Genomic DNA, 18,817 nt, shown 5'->3' with positions numbered 1-18,817 from the left:
TAGGTCCAGTGACTGTGTTCTCTAAGTATATGTGGCAGCAAAGTTGGCATCTGGGTTTATTGCAAGCTCTGGTACTGGTGTCCATGCTCAGATGAGATATTATATTGTTGTGGGTGAGGAGGAGTTTGAGATTAGGGGGCTGTCTGTGTGCAAGAAAAGGTTTACTCCCCAGTACTTTTGAAAGACAGCTGTCACTGTCCAACAGAGATTGTAAATTGTTGATTAACAGATATTCTCACATTCTGACATGTTACTGTTTTATTCGTTTCCCAAGCTAATGCTACCTAGATCAAAGATTTTCTCAATTCATTAATACTGCTGTTCTGCCATTGAATTTTAACTTTGTGTCACTTTGAATTCTAAACTACTGCCCACCAGCCATATGTAGCTCTGCTCACTATACCTCATTCCTCTTCTGAAGAAGTGTGCATGCAACCATTACATATAGGTAGTAGATGAGGAGGAGGCTGCCAGGAAGGGCCATCAGAAACTCAGTCAGATAAATCACTTGCTGAAAATTTCTTTACCTTGCAAGAGTATCTAGTTGTTTTTCCCCAACATCCTTAGACACAGATATTTCTACTTGGTCTTTTAAAAATTCACAGCTTTGTGACGTTTCAGGAGAAGAAACTTCTTTCTGATCACTACATCTTTCTGGCAAGATGGCTTCACTGGCTTCTGACTGGACTCTTTCCTCCAAACCGCTCAAGGAAACACAGACATCAGCTTCATCCTAGATGTTTAGAACCAAGACAGGTCTGTTTGCTTAACAGAATATGGAGCTAAAGGATATATATATTCTTTAGCTATATACCCGCAGAGTTAGGTTACCATTTCAGGCATCTGACACACCATGAAAACTTTAGAACAAAACAAATTACAGAAGTAATAAATTTGTTTTCTCCTAATGTTTTCACAGGCCGGAAGCCACTCTGTCAGGTGCTTGAAATGGTAACCTAACTTTGTATAGATTTTTTAAAAATATGACTTGCAATTATTTTAATTCACAGGAGTCTATGCACAAAAGACTGTTCAGGAAAATCTCTAAGACTTAGGTTGGGTCCATGAATGAAAGGTAAAAAAATTTCCAGTTCCCCTCTCTAGCTACAGAGTTAATGGAAGCCAAATGGAGTAGTGTTACATAGCAGCTGGAAGATAACACTAAAAAAAATTTTTGCAGGGTTTTTAAGACAAGAGACATTCAGACGTGGTTTGGTATTGCCTGCCTCCACATCATGACTCTGGTATTCCCTAGTGATCTCCCTTCCAAATACTGAAATACTTCTGAGATCAGGCTAGCCTGGGCTATCCAGGTCAGGGCAACTTCCATAAATAAAGTCCCATTAACATCCCTACAGTTGAAGCATTCTTCTCTTTGACAGCTAAATGACAGTTTGACCATTTTTAAAAGACCATCTACAATATTCATTCCATTGACTCTTTACCTAACACAACACCTTAAGTTGGCATCTTTATATTAATAAAGCTATACGTTATTTCATTAATTACTTCTTTTATAGTCACAAAAGAAGAAAAACATTTCCTTCTGTTTTTGTCTATGCAGACTTGGATAAAAACCCAACGCTAGTTATTTTTGCAACACAGCCACTGATTCCTTTCAGAACTATACAAACGGAGCCACTGGCATTTCCACTACATCCTGAAACATCCTGTGTATGTACGCACTAATACATAAAACAAGACAAAATGGATAAGAAGCTAACCTTTGAAAGACGGTGATGAGCACTTTTCATGAGAGTCTCAGTCTCTGTTTTTTCTTTTTCTTCTTCAACTGTAAGAGTAACATTTTCAGACATAGGGTATTTCTTCTTGCCATTCAACTTCCCCAAATTGGGTCTGGGTCTCTGGAACCGCCCCCTCATTAACTGAGCGGGCTTGATAGTACATGGTTTGTCCTCCTGGGGAAGGGTTTTTTCCCTACGGTTTAAAAGGAATTATTCTTATGACAAAAAGCAACTAAAATTATTCCAACAAGTGTTCAAATAGCCACTTACATACACCTATGAGGGTCCAATATATTTTATAATGTAAATTTAGACAAAGGCACATTAATTTTATTAGTTTGAAATTCTCATTCAAAGCACTTGTATTCTGTTATTAATAATGCACACAGTTGTATATACAAAGCAGTGGTATGAGCAAGGCGAGACTGCTAGACACAATAAGATATTCCTATTGTTAACAAACAAATCATCATGTACTGTTGACCATTTTACTAGGAAATGTCAAATTGTATATTCTCTTGCATTATGGGAGAGCTTTAAACAAATAATCAGGATATGTGAAAGAATATATTTCACAGAACAAGGTGGAAAAGCTGTCCATAGAAAGAACCATTGCTTCCTCTCTCCTAAACCAAGCCAACACTTCTGTATTTCTCAAAACCATCATGGCTCACCTTAATTACTTATTCCAGCAATAGCCGACCTGAAATTGAGGACAAATCTATCACTGGCAAAAGATAACCCTTGCTCTGTGGTAGCAGAGGCAATTCAAGCAAACCAATTTTGAATTTTTGGAAAGAACCATTAGATAAGAGTAGTGAAAGGCTGAGTCAGAGATTCCAGTGCCAAGAGAGTCTGCTTACTGCCCTCTGCTAAAGACCAAATGCCTAACTGCCTGGAATAGCTCCCTTACTACAGCAGCAAACAATGTCTGCAGATAATAGTACTCTGTTGCCCTTTCTTCTGTGAGGAGGCATCAAAGCCCAGATTAAATCTGAACCACTACCTGGGGCAGAAACACGTGTTTGATTTTCCTTTCCTCTCACACACTGTAATCTCTCCATCACACTGGTAAAAGAATTGTTCCTTCCAACCCAGCATCAACAGACTAAGACACTGAAAAGCACTTCCGCATAGTAGACCCTCACACAGCAGACAATACATTTGAAAGCTCCTTATCACATGTAACAGCCTAATATGTTCATGTGTTTTCACTGAATTCTTTTATCACTTTTCATATTGCTTTTAACCATTCAAATGTTTTAATATATTCATATTCACCACCTTGGGAACCCTGACTAGATGGAAAGTGCAGTGAAAAATAATATGCAACACCTCTACAGCAATGCCAAATGCCTTCAATTACACTGATGCAAGCAGTTAGAGTCTTTCAGACATTAAACTTTTCTCAAAGAGAGCCAGCACATTTTGCTAATTCCACATGGAAGCTACAATATTTAAATCAGCTCTCAGATCAACATAAGAACATAAAAGAAGCCATGTTGGATCAGGCCAAGGGTCTACGCAGTCTAACACTCTGTCACACAGTGGCCAAAAAACAAGATGCCATCAGGAGGTCCATTATTGGGGCCAGGACACTAGAAGCCCTCCCACTGTTGCCCCCCCACCCCCGCAAGCACCAAAAGATTCACTACTGTTGGAGATAAGAACACCTTGCATGTTCCGATTATTTTCCACTGCCCTTGAAATTTATTCTTAACTGAAAACTAATGTAGCTTAGTACCAAATAATTGTGAACAGTAATACACTAAGGATACCTAGGACATTTACCTTATTATATATACCTTCCTGAAACCTGTATTTATTTGGATGCATGCTTTATTTGCATACAGAACAGTGGGATGGATGAAATGGTAAACTAACAAGACAATCTTTGAAAACTCACATGGCACAACAATCTGAGATCTTCTGAGAGGTACTGGGTACTTGAAAATCTTCCTGAGCCATTTTCTCACAGTCCAACAGGCTATCCTCTGAGGCTTCAGCGGGTAAGATTTTATTGTCAAGCATTAACTGGAAATATTAAGCAACATGCATTTTTAAATTATGAAAAACTCTTTTATCAACGATAACTTCAATTCTGACACATGTTGGTTATTTAAAAATACACATTAAAATTGTTGCTGGGAAAGAGCAGAAATATATTTTGTTAAGCTATTCCAATAGAAGGCAGAAATTCCACTAATATTCTGCATTTATTTGGCAACTTTCTTCAAAATCCTTTGAACATGACAAATGCACAGCAGAATCAAATTCATGCAGGTAAGGAGCCTTCATCCTGAAAACTAAATACACTAACAGTGCAATCCTAAGAACACTCTCCTGGGACTAAACCCTACTGAATAGACCTGTGTAGAACTCTCTGTAGACTTGTTTAGAATTGTGTTGGTAACAATATTCACTATGTTATATATTGACAGCGCATTGATTAGCACCTCTCCAAAACCAGAGAGTACAAATCTAATCTTACAAGACCAATCACTGTAATTAAAAGGTGCACAGTACTTTCCACTATCTGACATAAACATTGGATTGGTTCCAAAGAACGAAGAGGTTAAAGGCAAACAGCCACCAGCACTGTTTTCTATGTCTGCAGTAAAATTCATGCAATGCCATAATTAGTAGGTTATAAAGCAACTGTTATGCTTGAACCAATAGAATTTGCACAAAGCAGAAGAGCATCTTGGATCTAGTTTTACTTTTCTTACCCAGCACTCCTGTACAAAGCATGAGACAGCCCTTTTGCAAGTAAAAGAATGCTTTTGAACCAAACCCATTTAAAGAAGCAAAAGGAGCTGTTAGGGCTCCCCAAGGCAGACGTCTCTGAAAAAGAAATCTAGCCACCACCACAGTATTCATTTTTTTTCTTCTTAAAGTCAAACACAGGCCCTCAAAATGGTCTGTTTTATAGATATTTTAGGCTGCTCAATGATTATGCTGGTTTTATGCCTATTGATTATTTTTATTAGCTTGTATTCTCCCACTCCACTCAGCAAAGTTTGAAGCCTTCCTCTAACTTAAGTGGTTTTTCTGCTGACAGAGACGGCATCCAAGTTGGAGGAAGTATCCCTCAGCTTCAAACTTGACTGAGCTGAGTAGGAGGATACAGGACACTGCTTTTACAGCCTTACGGTATCATTTTTACATGTATGCCACCTTGAGTAGCTCTCTGGACATGCAGCATATAAATTCCTCAAATACATTAAAAAATCTCCACAAGAAGCTTCCGGATTTCTTAAAAAATTAATGAAGTTAATTAATCAGAACTAAATATTAAATAGCATGTAATGCTAACAGCAGCAGCAGCAGCAGCTACTACTTTACAAAACTTATTCTGAATAAAGGAACTGCCTTGGAGAAGGCTGCGCACTACAACAGTAAAATACCTATAACAGCAGAGAATGCTGACACAATTTGCCCACATTGCACATTTTGATTGCAAAATGTCTTTGTTGCTGAACTATTCAAAAATAGTCCAAGGACTTACTGCTATTGAAGAAGTTCTGGTAGGTTCAGATTTTTGTACTCTTGGCTTCTCAGTTCCTGTGATCATTGCTGTTGCTACATTCTTCTCTGCAGATTGTATCTCTTTCCGTCCCACTGCTCTTCCTATATTGGGCTTAGGTCTCTGGAGTCTGCCTCTGAGAAGTGGCATTGGTTGGATAGCACTTTGCTTGCCTTCTTTTGAGCTCTGTCTGCTGGAGAAACAGCAAGCAGCATACATGACAGCTCTCTGCTTTTGACATGTCATCAAAGAACCCACATTTTTTCTATAACAAGAAAGGACTGTAAGTTTTATCAAGTATATGAGCCAAGCAGCGATGCTTTATATACAATACAATTTTTCACAGTAGAACTGAATATTTCTCTCTCCCTGACACAGGCTGAGGGTATGTATGCCTATTCATTCTTTTAATATCACTTTAATTAATGAATATATAAAATACAAAGCACAGTATCATAAATGGAGCAAGATTAACAACATTTTTAAATAATACAAATAGAAAACTTCAAGGTCTTATAAAATAGTTGCTTAGAAATCAAAAAACCCACATACAACGAATTAACTCACAAATTTATTAGTTAAACAGAAAAGGAGCTTTTTGAAAGCTGAAACTAATAGATACAAAATTATTAAAGAATCCTCAGACATCTAACAATAGAATTTAAAAGGGATTGTTTTTCTATTCCTTCTAAAATAAGATTATGTGATATTAGATTGATTTCATATTCAATATTTACAAGTTGGGAGCTCAAAATATTACACTGTGGGATGGAAGTGATAAATATTTTTCTCCACCCAGCTGGGGCTTTTTGAGTAGCTTCCTGCTCAACAGTCAACAGGTTCTTACCCAACTGAAGAGTTTTCCTGGCTATCTCTGCACACTGAAACCTCACTGGGGTCACCACTGTCTACAACTGAAGAGTTTGGAGGAGGGGGAAGTGTTGTCTGCATTGCAACTGCCTCTTGAGCATCTGTTGTATGTCCCTCTGACAAACATAAGGATGGCAGGATTCCACATGTTGCTCCTTCCTAGAATATATTGGATGGTCAAAGATGAATCCACAAAGCACAGGGAAAAGCAGCATGGACAGCCCAAATAGAAAAAAAACATCAAGTTTATTAAAACCAGTACTAATCAGAACCTACTGATACTTGCCCTTTCACCTTGTGAGAATATTTCAAAGTCTAAAACTAAGAAAAAACCAAAACACCATCAACCAAGGCATTTTACTAATTCCCAGTACTTTCAGGTGTCTTACTTTTGCTTTAAATATAAAGTTACCTGCAATCATGTCCCTATCAATATGCTGATTTTTTGTTTAATTAAATTGCTGTCTTTAAAAGTACATTCTAGAGAGCTTCTCTGGGTATAGTCAAGAGATTTGCAATGCTTGTACAACTTCTAATTTATCTCTCTTCCTTTTCCTCTTCCCCACAGTTTCTTTTGTAAAGTAACCCTTCATAACAGATTTTCAAAAAAAAAATCATTTTGTAATGCTGGGAGCTGCTTTTTTTTTAAAGTAAAATAAAGCCACTGGGCTCATTTATGGAATTAGTTGCACAGATCTACTGTCAGAAGAAGCATACAAACTGACTGCCAAGACAGAAAATACCCTGTGTAAGGGCCAACTGTGAAATCTGAGTATTAAAAGTTTAAAATGTAAACCACGTGTTAATTCTACATATTAGTGGATTTGTTTTCACTAGCAACTGGTTGTTTACAGATTCAAGAATAACATTAAATGCCAATTAAAAAGTAGCAGATTTAACATCTTACATCTAGGTCAGACAGCTTGCCACATTCACTGCTGAGATGTATTGTTTTCTTTTCTGCACTTTGAGTCAAGTGGTTGTCCTCAAGCATCTCTTTTTCTGGTCCTAAAGGTTCCTTTCTTTCAGCTGCCTCTCCTAAATTCTTCTTTAGTGTCTGAGTGAAATTCTCCAAACAATGTTGTATTTCAGCAGCTGTTTCCTTTTGTATTTCCTGAAGACTGGAATCTCTGATAGACCAAGAGAGATCAACAAAAGTTTGATGGCTACTATATAATCTAGAAGGAATGTAAGTCTCTCTTCATTTTCTAACTCTCTGCATCATGGTAAAAGTCAACATATAACATTTTCCAAAAGACATCACTAAACAACATAGCCCAACTGAACAAACACTAAGTTCTCAGATATTAAAATGGCTTGTTCCCTAATTAGAAATGACAGCTATTAAAAAAGGCACCAAAGTAGCCACACAGCATAGGCATATCCACATTGTACGTGTAATTTCCAAACAATCAATTCCAGTGATGATTACATGAACAAAACATGTTGTAGGCAATTTTATTTTTTTTCTAGCAATTCCCAATTACTTTTCTCCAGGATTTCAATGCCAAACTAGTCATTCTGGCAACCACAGGTCCAACCCATGGCTGAATATCCCATTTCAAAGAAGACTTTAGTCATTTAAAAATCCCCTTGTGGTCATATTCTTCTCTAACATGACATGACATTATTAAATAGCCAAATTCTTCTCTAAGACATCTTGTGTCCCGTCCCCCCCCCTTTTAAGTGCTGAAAAAATGGGGGGGGGGGGACACATGATTGCCTGGTTCCACTGCACTACAGACCCCAGGAAATTATCAAAGACATTTGAAGAAGGAAGAGGGTGCACATCAACAACACATGCTCATGTGTCATGGTAAGAATTTTATGGAGAGGATGTAGTTCAGTGGAAAAGCAAACACATTGGATTGCAATGCATCAGATTCAATTTCCAGTATCTTCTTAAAAGATTTGAGGTAGCAGGGCTAAAAACTCTAGAATGCCACTGTTAGTCAGAGGCAACAGGACTAGAAAAAATGGACCAATGGTCTAAGTCTAATTAAGGCAGCTTCATATGTTCCACTTGTTGCAGGGAAAGGATAATATGTTTAAAATGTACATAATCTTTCCCTTCCATAATCTATTGCAGCCCCCAAAAGTAGTCAAATCCCTATGACACTAGTTTTAAGAGCAAGAGAAAGCTCACTTTTGAAGCTTATGGCATTAGAGAACTGTTAGGGAATTTAGAAGCATAGGAACCTTTCCTAGATCACCCATTCCACCTGGCTTGACAAAGGGGGAGGGGGGGTTGAAACTGGCAGGAACCCCATAATTTTAGCGAGGGGGAGGGGGAACCTGTTCCAAAGTATCCATGATTTATTAAAGAAAACCATATTGCACAAATTTTCAAACAAGAAGCAATTTCAGAATTCCTCTTACAGAAAAGACAAACCAATACTTATAAACAAACAGTGCACTTATTATCTATTTAGGAAAGCATTCCAGCACTCTGGCAATACCTAACCACAGTGCTTATAAAGGCTGTTAACATCTCAAATATTGGTGTTAAATATCTTTAGAATCCAGATTAGCTGTCAATCAAGAAATCGAGTGGTCAGACCCTTTCCTTTTCTGACCAAAAGACTAACCAGAGTCCTTGCATCACTAGGTTAAAACACCCTCCCTGTCAAGGCAAGACCTTGGAGCCACAAGTCCTCATTTGTAGATGTTTTGATTTTGAGCCTGGAACTCAGAAATGTAAACAGCTCTTTTAGAACAAGGTGCATTGTCAGGCTTGAACACCATCCTGCAACACTATATGGGAGAACCAAACAAAGAGGCCTAAGCAAATTCAGCCTACTGCACAGAACTGTCCCATCTTGCCTATAATTCCACCACAAGAATGTGGTTAAGATGTGTGTTCACATACCAAACTACACCACAAACAGCATACATGTTTTCTATAAAGAGGTGGCCCATTGTATTTCTTATTCTCCAACTTCAAAGAGAATAAACTTACCCACTAACAAGCTCCAACACATCTTCCACACTACCACTCAACTGAGATGTCTCTTTTAGCTCAAATTTTGCACATGATGGCTTCTTTACAGAAGGCTGGATTGAGTGTATTAAACCCATTTTATCAGGAGTAGCAACAGCTTTGTTTTCTAATTCCTCTGAGTCAGGTGCACCAGCTTCATTATTGGTTGCCTCCTAGGAAACAGATTAAATTCTCTAAAACCTCTAAATCTTTGAAGACATTAGACAAGTGTTGCCCAGCTAAGGGTACAAAGTTCATTAATACACTTTAAGACTACAGATTTTAAAAACTTCATTAGAATCTCAATTGTCCTTGATTCTGAATTCAAGGCTTAATCTTTGTGCACATGAACAAATAGGAAGTGAGATGGGGACTTTTGTAGAAGTTGCTCTGAGTCTTAAGAAGTGCACACAAGAATGTGTGATTAAGATAGACAACAGCTGCAAATGTTTTTTTCACTTAAGAAATAAATTTTAGAAAAACAATTAATACTTTAATTTACTACATGTGTGAGTTTTCAGATCCAGTACAGCATTATTAAATATTTTTTTTGCCTTCAGGCCAGTAGTTCCTCAGATTAAAAATGGCAGGCATACCTTTCACTACCATTTTAAAAACTATCTATGTGGCTCCCACAGCCTTTAGCAATCTTCTCCATTTCTTATTTGTTCAGCACTCGCTACCTAGTCACAAGCAACTAGAGGCTGTGTGGTATAGTAGAGCTGGACATGGGAAACCCAGGTTCAAATCCCCACTTGTGCCAGTCACATTTTTTCAGTCCAACCTACCTCACAGGGTTGTTGTGAGGGGAAAATGGAGGAGAGGAGAATGGTATAAACCTCCCACTGGGGAGAAAAGCAGAGTATAAATGAATTGAATAAATAAAGCTTGCATTTACGAATGCAATGGCACATTAGAGACTAACTCTTACAATATGAATCCTGGTCCTTAGGGGCCTAATTGCACAAGCCTTGACAGAAGCATTCCAGACTTAGAGTATGCCTAGGATTGTACTGTTATTCATCCAATGTGCAAAGCATACAAAGGAAGTTTCACTGGATTCTAAAGAACATTTTCACTATTGGTAGTGTTCTTCTCCACCACAGAAGCTTTTCCTACTGGCACAAGACTCCTCTTATTGAAGGAAAGTACCACCACTTAGGGAAAAAGTTACAACTCCATATACTTACACTGGCTTGTTTAGTGAGGAGGTCACTCCCGCTGCACCCATATTGTGTTAGAGTCTTCTTGGTTTCCACAGTTGCTTCTGTTGTTTTTTCTTCTGCTGCTTCTGAGATCCTTGGTGTTTCTGCTTGCCTTTTAGCAACAGTTCCTAAATTTGGTCTTGGTTTCTTCATTCTCCCTCTTGCTAGCAGAGCAGGTCTCAGGATGGTCTGTTTGCCATTTTCTTGTAAAGCAGATTTTTCACAAGTCCTGAAAGACCAAATTAAAAAAAATTGTTAAAGAATTATTAGTATGGTATGTGTTCATTTTGTAATATACTTTAAAATTAAGCAGAAAGGGCAGCAATTCTAAACAAATCTACTTTAAAGGAAAACCCTGCTTACTCTCAGGAAGTGTTCTTAGGACTGCAACCTACTATCAACTTTGAAATCCTACTACCAACTACAAAGAAGGTTTTTGCACAGTGGTATCAATTCCTGTTTTGATCTTACCAGTTTAAATTTTGTAAATACTACCAATTGCATTATTTGAATTAATTTTTAAAATATTAATTGCAGTAGGGTTAAATGTTAATTTGCTTATGTATCTTATAGTTGTTTAAGCAAGCCCGCTTTAATGAGCTCCCTCACAAATCTTCCAACATCAGATAGCATGCCTGAATTCTACAGTATGTCTGCCATTCTTTAAATCTGAGGAACCACTGGCCTGAAGGCAAAAAAATATTTAATACTGCTGCACTGGATCTGAAAACTCACACATGTAGTAAATTAAAGCAGTGTATTAATTGTTTTTCTAAAATTTATTTCTTCTCAAGTGAAAAAAACATATACAACTGTTGACTTTTTAAAAAAATTATAAAGTCAGGGCAGCATAGTGGCTAGATTGCAAGATTAGGAAATAGGAAACCTAAGCACAAATCCCTACCTACCCATGAAGTTTACTGAATGACCTTGGGTCAATTAGCTTTATTCAACATAACTTAACCTCACAGGATTGTTGTGAGGATAAAACTTGCAAGAATGAACCACATAAGCTGCTAGGGTTGCCAAGTCCAATTCCAGAAATATCTGGGGACTTTGGGGGTGGAGCCAGGAGACATTGGGGTGGAGCTAGGAGCAAGGGTGTGACAAGCACAATTGAACTCCAAAGGGAGTTCTGTCCATCAGAATTAAAGGGACCACACAGTAGTCCAATGAGATGGTATTGTTTCTGAATGCTGCTCCTTGCACAGAAAAAGGGACTTTCTGCAAACACAATACCAGCAGCCCAGGGAGAAGAGACTGAAACCCTCCAGTCCAGATTTTTTTGTGTGTAAACAACCCCCTCCACTTTTTGTCTAGGCTATCATCCCCCAACTGCTATCATGCACCTGTTCTCTGAGGTGGTACAGCCCTCCCCACAAGGCACCTGAGGACTCTACCACCACTCCCACGCACTGGGTCAGGGGTGGCCAAACTTGTTTAATGCAAGAGCCACATAGAATAAACATCAGATGTTTGAGAGCTGCAAGCCATGAACGTCAGATGTCTGAGAGCTGCAAGACAAGGAAGGGATGCAAATAGATGGAGGGGGAGGGAGGTGGAAAGAAAGTAACTTTAGTTTTAATGAGGCTGTGGGGGTTTCGAGAGTCACACAATATGTGTGAAAGAGCCACATGGGGCTCCTGAGCCACAGTTTGGCCACCCCTGCACTGGGTCAACCCAAGGAAGGCCGCTCACCAGCTGCTTAAGGTCCTCCTCCGAGAGGCCGGCGAAGCAGTACCGCTGCTGCTCGAACTCTAGGCCACCACCACCACCCGAGAGGGGCGGAACCCCCCACCGGCGGCTTTCGAGGGGAGCTCAGAGGAAGCATCCGCGCTGAGGTGCCGTGGCTTCCTCAGCGGCGGCTCTCCCTGCGCCGCCCTCCGCTCCCTGTTCAAATCCTCGTGGCGGCGCCAGCAGCATCATCACCATCAACGGCGCTTCACCTTAACATCTAAGCTTCTCTGCGCCTCCGCCGGGCGGTGAAGCGCCGTTGATGGTGATGATGCTGCTGGCGCCGCCACGAGGATTTGAACAGGGAGCGGAGGGCGGCGCAGGGAGAGCCGCCGCTGAGGAAGCCAGGGAGGCAGGTCATAGCCCCGGGGGCTTCGGAACGTCCTGCGGGCGCCACCGCTGCCACAGACCGAGGCCAGACAGCCGCAAGCTGACCGGCCCGCCTTCCCTCAGCCTGCACCTCAACGGCACGGCACGCACTCTCGAACGGAGCCACTGCGCATGCAACAGAAACCTGCGCGTGCTGCTTGACACATGCACGCACACCTCTTTCTCAGAACCGCCTTCTGCAAATTCAGATTCGCGGCTGGCCACGGACCCACACTCCTTGGCGCCATTTCCCCCCCTCCCCCCACTTCCATTTTTTTGGGGAGCGGGGGAAGAGGCTGGAAATCCTGGGGTCCCCCACCAGGGCGGGAGGGTTGGGAAGCCTATAAGCTGCCCTGAGCCACTTGCAGGAAGGAAGGAGAATATGCACCAAAAATATCATTTGATTTATTCTTACCATCTTTCCCCATTGAACTACTTTGCTGCTACTATGTTCTACAAGACAATCTATTCATATTTGATGTGATCAAGACAAGTGCAAGCAGACATTTCTTTCTGAAATTTCCAAGTACAAGGTCCCTCAGAAATGACACATTATGTGGTCAGGGAAACAGTAGCAGAAAAGGAAGAACACTTAGAAATAATTATCATTCTTATACAAACAGAAGGCACCTGCGCGTGAACAAAGTTGAATCTCGTTATCAACAACACACGAAACAATGCAGCATAAAATCTCCCTGTTTTTGCCATACTTACAGAGATTCAGCATCCAAAACTTGGTAGTTCTTTTCTGTAGTCTCCCCTGGGATGGCATCAATTGAATCATCCTGATCATTGTTCTGAGAATTAAGCAGAAATAAATGTAAGCTGCTGCACCCTTCCAGGCAAAACAAATCATGACCACCCACTGTAACTTAAACACAGGAATGAACAACAAAAGCTGTAAACTAGGTGAAAGCTTTCCAAATACATTGATCAGATACAATTTATCAATGATCAAAAATATAGCTATACCTATCCTCTGTGTATGCGTGTTTATCACACGTGCCTGGAATCAGCTAAGGAATTCATCTGGCATCCTAAGAATGTTTCCATTAATCTTGTAACATTGTTGTGAAGCTTGGTTACATGTAGACAGCATCTGGTGAAAGCTAAGAAACCAAAAAAGGGACTAGCACCAGGGATACTACTAAAGTGTACTGCAACCTCCTTGTACATTCCTGTCCCAAAAGGACTTGAATTCCTAAATAAAAGTAAAATTTTATTTCTAGAGTCTACAATAAATATATATGTTTTCAACAATCCAAATATTTGCATTCAGGAGGCAGAATTATGCAAAGCAAGCATATGCACGTTTACTTCATTTCTGATAATGCATACAGTGTAGGTATCTTAGGAGCAAATTTTGGTCACCAAACATCTCACAGCCATTCTTCTGAATTGAGGCTATCAGTGCAATCCTGTGCAGAGCTACTGCATTCTAAGAACACTGACATCAATGGGTTTAGACTGGAATAACTCTGCACAGGATTGCACTGCTGATCTATTAAGCATTTTAAAGTGAGAAGCTGGCCCAAACATACTCAGTATACATCTCAAACTGCTTGGAAGCTGCTACAGAAAGTAACTTTAAAAATCTTGTACATAGATTGTTAGTGTTTCATACAGCACAAAAAATAATTTAAAACCATTCAAAGATTATTTTCCAGCTCTCAGATTTAAAAATATATATATTTTAAGGAAGCATAATAAATAGCCAATGTGGTTAGAAGAAGAAGAAGAAGAAGAAGAAGAAGAAGAAGAAGAAGAAGAAGAAGAAGAAGAAGAAGAAGAAGAAGAAGAAGAAGAAGAAGAAGAAGAAGAAGAAGAAGAAATTGGATTTATATCCCGCCCTCCACTCCGAAGAGTCTCAGAGCAGCTCACAATCTCCTTTACCTTCCTCCCCCACAACAGACACCCTGTGAGGTGGGTGGGGCTGGAGACGGCTCTCACAGCAGCTGCCCTTTCAAGGACAACTTCTGCCAGAGCTATGGCTGACCCAAGGCCATTCCAGCAGGTGCAAGTGGAGGAGTGGGGAATCAAACCCGGTTCTCCCAGATAAGAGTCCGCACACTTAACCACTACACCAAACTGGCTCTCTACACCAAACTGGTTAGGATATTTGATTAGATCTGTGAGACCCACATTTGAATTACCACTTCGTCATGTAAGCTCACTGGGTGACCTTGGGCCAGTCAATCTCTCCCCAACCTACCTCATAGGGAAGTTGTAAGGATAAAATGGAGGAGGCCAGAACAACTTAAGTCACTGAAGAAAAAAGTGGGATACAGAAGGATAAATAACATACCTTTCTCACTGATCCGTTAGGCTCTGGACAAAGCACTCTGTGCTCTAATTTCCCTTGGAGAGGAGCTTCTTTTCTGCAAGATGCTTTTATAATATTAGGTTTAGGTCTCTGCCGGCGGCCTCTTGTTTCTCCCTTTTCTTCAGGAGCTTTCTGAGCACCTCTGCACAAAAAAAGTTTTACACTCACACTTTCAAATCCCAACTCTGCATAAGCAAAATTTGTCTTTGAAGTAACTTATATTCTACATTTAGAATGATCAGAATAAGAAAAGATTTAGGAGTAGAAAGATAATAAATTAACAAAGAGGGAGAAATAAAAACTCCAGGTTCCATAATATTTAAAAATATAACTGTGAAAATTACAAAAAAAATTAATAGCTGCCATTTTCAATAGATGGAATAATTTCTTATAACTCAAGTTTCTGTAAATATTAGCATTTATTCCCTCAAAAATTACAACAGCACCACTTCTTCCATTTCCTTGGCAACCACCTTATATGGGTGCCTACAGAAGCAGCTTCCTTCAGCATAACATGTGGTGGTGTCAAGCAATGAAAATTACAGGGGGAAATGTATTTTCCATATACTTACTGTGACTCCCTGCCCATATCACTATTTGATCTTTCTGTAAATTCATCTGTGATAGATCCAATTATTTTAGCTGCCTTATCTTCCATAATAGTCTAATTGAAAGAAACATGAAGAATTTTTTTACAAGAGTGTCCATAATGAGGCAAACACTTTCTCGAGCACTCTGAAAGGCAAAGTTAATCACTGAAATCAATGCAAGTTCCAGAAGGCAATAAAGTTAACGGGTTTGAGACAGTGCAAAATATATACTTTAAAATTCTCTAATCATACCTTTCCTATACCACCCACAGGTTTTGAAGAAGAGGGCTGGCTCTCTAATGTATTAGCAACTGGAAGTTCATTCTTTTCTGAAGTTCTTGATAAGTTTGGTTCAAATCCTTGCAGTTGCTGTTTGATGGGAACCTTTTCAGTAGCTGTTTTATCAGTTTCTCTGGAAAAAAAACTGGACATATTTCATAGAATCACAGAGTTGGAAGGGACCTCCAGGGTCATCTACTGTAACCCCCTGTACAATAGAGCCCCAGCGACCCCTGCTCATGCCCAGAAGATGGCAAAAAACCTCTAAGGTCCCTGGCCAAACTTTTACATTGTCTTCCTCAACACATTGAAATATATAGTCTTCACAATCAAGTACACCCTCCAAAAACAGAACCACTTAATGAAAATCACAGACCAAGTTAATTCCAATTTCAGCAATCTATGCATCACCATGCTCCACAATATAAGATCTGTAGTAAAGAGCAGACAACCAAGATTTTACAAAAATCTTCTCAGACTATGTTAGAAAGGCTTACGTAGACTACAGTACCTGGTTCACTGACTAAAAGCAGAAATGACCATCCCATATTTCTAGGAATAGACTGTAGAAAAGCAAATATGAAAGCAAAGTCCTCAAGGAGGGCAAAGATACTTTTATCATACTTTCCCAAAATGTATTAATTTCATCAGTTCTCATACCACTGTGCTTCCTTTTCTGCTCAATAAAATCTCTGTTATTAACACTTCACACTAACTGCAGTAAACACAGCAAACTCATTTCTGGCTGGCATTCATGAGCTTCCCACCTTATCACTCAGTAGGTCACCTGGAGTCTTTAGTGAATTGTTTAGAGAATACAGTGGGAACAGCACACATGATTCAAGGCACTTAAATCTACAACTTTAGGAGCTTCACTACAAATGGGGAGAAGAAATTCTCATTCTCTAAACAGCACTATTTGGAGATGTGTAAAAACTTCCTGTAATTTTAAATCCTTCAGACAAGGAGGAGATAATGCTTCCACTCACATCTCAAAATCCAGAAGAAAATGCCTACTATCAACAATCAAGGAAAGTAAGTGGGTTGCTGCTGAATATTTCCCACACAGCTTCCATCAAGAATTTACCACACTGACTTCAGTATCCTGTTTTGATACGGACTAACAGAATCTCTTGGCTTGACTTCACGAACGAAGATTTAAGAAAGGTGCATACCTTTTATAGTTAGGGATCTTCAGAAGACAACAAATGAACTAAAGTCATTCTCTAATCCCTGATGTTACAAATGCACATTCAGACATCATAATAAACTACTGCTTGCTTAATCTGTATTGATAGAACTAACTTTGATTTGCCTACCAGACCTAAGTAACAAATCCCAGTTTATGCATACAGCCTGAATTGTCTACTTCTTAGATGCTCTCTTGCCTCCCAACAGCGAAAATATCTTCCCAGTACTGCTATCTATGTGGTCAAATGAAATCAAAGGCCAGAAATTTGCTATGTACGTTTACCCCAGTCGGTCTGAAGTATTAATAACCGAGAATTTACCAAGTAGAAAAGGAAATACAATGGTTTATTGGACTGTGCATTCAGGCACCATGACCAACGTGGACTTGATTGAACCATGACTTTATAAAATTCTGTTTGCCATGATGTCTGAATGAAGCCAAGGCAACCAACAGGAAAACATGAGCAAGGCTGAAAAATTACATATACACAGAAGCAGAGCAAATGAAGCTCAGGAGCAAACTGGAAATCTATCAAAAAGACAGTCAAGAGAGCAATCAATCTTTAAGAAGAGAAAGCTCATTGTTCAATCAAAACAGTACAAAAGTATCAGAGATGGGCCATTTTTTAAAAGGCAACAATAAAACAATGCACAGAATAAACCTGCAAGATGTTTAGAGCCATCTTATTTATACAGTTCAATCTAAGAGTGTATACATGTGTACAAATATGCTTATCAATTTTGCATATTAAAAGAGGGCTTTGAAAACATAGCCACAAGCAGCTTCTGTTCACACAAGAGGCTTGCAATAGTCCAGAGGAGTTTTAGACTTTTTTCTGACCCTTTCCCAATGCTGTGTCACAGTTGGACATACAGCACAGGAGAGGGGACAAGTTAAAGAAATCTATAGACCCCTTTGAGCTTGCAGAATTAGTTTCAGGAAGTTGGATCCAGCAGTTCATTTCCACTAATAGTGAAGCTTTCCTCTAAGGCAGGGATACTTCTTTCACCATTAATGCAAGGCTCTGCCACTAGCAGAACAGAACCTTTGGATCCTACCCACGATTTGGAGGATTTTGTGCTGCAGCCACACACTGCTGAATACTGCACTATTACTGAGCTATAGCAGTAATTCTTAATTGGATTTTCCTGTGTGTGCAATAACATCCAGGCAAAAATTACACATTTAGTTATTACGTATATGAAAAACTATACTACTCACGTTATTTCAGTTTTTTCATTGCTACTTGATAGCACAAAGGTCCTTTTATCCAGTTTATCTAATTCAGCTAATTCATTCTGTAAGGAAATCAAAACTGCAAAATTATCTAATGCTTCTGATTTCTTTAATAGCTATTGTGGTAGAACAGCAATAGAAAGCCAAATTCTTCAACAAAAAGAGGGGGGAAATTTCACAGATTTTCTCAAATGTATAGCATTAGACTTTAAAAATTGAAGAGAAATAAATTATCAATGTACGAAGGATCTATACTAGAATTACTTTTGGCAGTCTTGTTTAGGATGCTATGGAATTAACCCATTAATTGTTCTTCCTATTTGTTTTGAAATTCAACAACTTGTGCATATAAGGCAGTTGAAAGTATGCCTCATCCATCTGTTTCAATTCTAATACTTATTTCTTGATTTCCCCCCCCCTCCTATCTTTTCTTCAAGGAAACTGAAGGCAAAGTGTATGGTCCTTTCCTTCTCCCTAAATGCATTCTATCTCTACAGCAACTCTGCAAGGTATGTTAGGCTGAGAGATGGTGATTGGGCCTATAGTCACTCAGCGGCCTTCAAGGCAGGGACATGTTGAATGACATAGTCTCCCTAGTCCAGTCCCAACCACTATGCCACACTGATTCTTTTTCCTTTAATAACATGACACTGGTGCAGAAATTTATGCTATCTGCTGACCATGAGAAGTTCCTCCACTGAACAGTAATTTTAATACTAATATGTTAGAATGTGTCAGAGAAGAGGTTTCCAGAACTAGTTTTCAACC

The 18,817-nt window shown here is 39.3% G+C and overlaps 1 protein-coding gene across 1 annotated transcript in view; it reads right to left on the bottom strand.

The window, feature by feature from the left end:
- BDP1 (B double prime 1, subunit of RNA polymerase III transcription initiation factor IIIB) overlaps positions 1–18,817 on the bottom strand; it is a 72,172-nt gene that overhangs the window by 27,159 nt on the left and 26,196 nt on the right. The window contains exons 13-25 of the mRNA XM_060235779.1: positions 18,035–18,111; positions 15,595–15,754; positions 15,325–15,416; positions 14,735–14,894; positions 13,144–13,226; positions 10,312–10,555; positions 9,101–9,294; positions 7,049–7,271; positions 6,119–6,300; positions 5,254–5,464; positions 3,652–3,779; positions 1,725–1,938; positions 528–733 (exon numbers count right to left, since the gene is read on the bottom strand). Coding sequence (XP_060091762.1) covers positions 528–733; positions 1,725–1,938; positions 3,652–3,779; positions 5,254–5,464; positions 6,119–6,300; positions 7,049–7,271; positions 9,101–9,294; positions 10,312–10,555; positions 13,144–13,226; positions 14,735–14,894; positions 15,325–15,416; positions 15,595–15,754; positions 18,035–18,111 — 2,174 coding nt within the window. The remainder of the gene's footprint in view (positions 1–527; positions 734–1,724; positions 1,939–3,651; positions 3,780–5,253; positions 5,465–6,118; positions 6,301–7,048; positions 7,272–9,100; positions 9,295–10,311; positions 10,556–13,143; positions 13,227–14,734; positions 14,895–15,324; positions 15,417–15,594; positions 15,755–18,034; positions 18,112–18,817) is intronic.

Source organism: Heteronotia binoei, chromosome 4 (genome assembly GCF_032191835.1).
Source record: "Heteronotia binoei isolate CCM8104 ecotype False Entrance Well chromosome 4, APGP_CSIRO_Hbin_v1, whole genome shotgun sequence".
NCBI lineage: Eukaryota > Metazoa > Chordata > Lepidosauria > Squamata > Gekkonidae > Heteronotia > Heteronotia binoei.
This window is presented reverse-complemented; position numbering and strand designations above follow the sequence as displayed.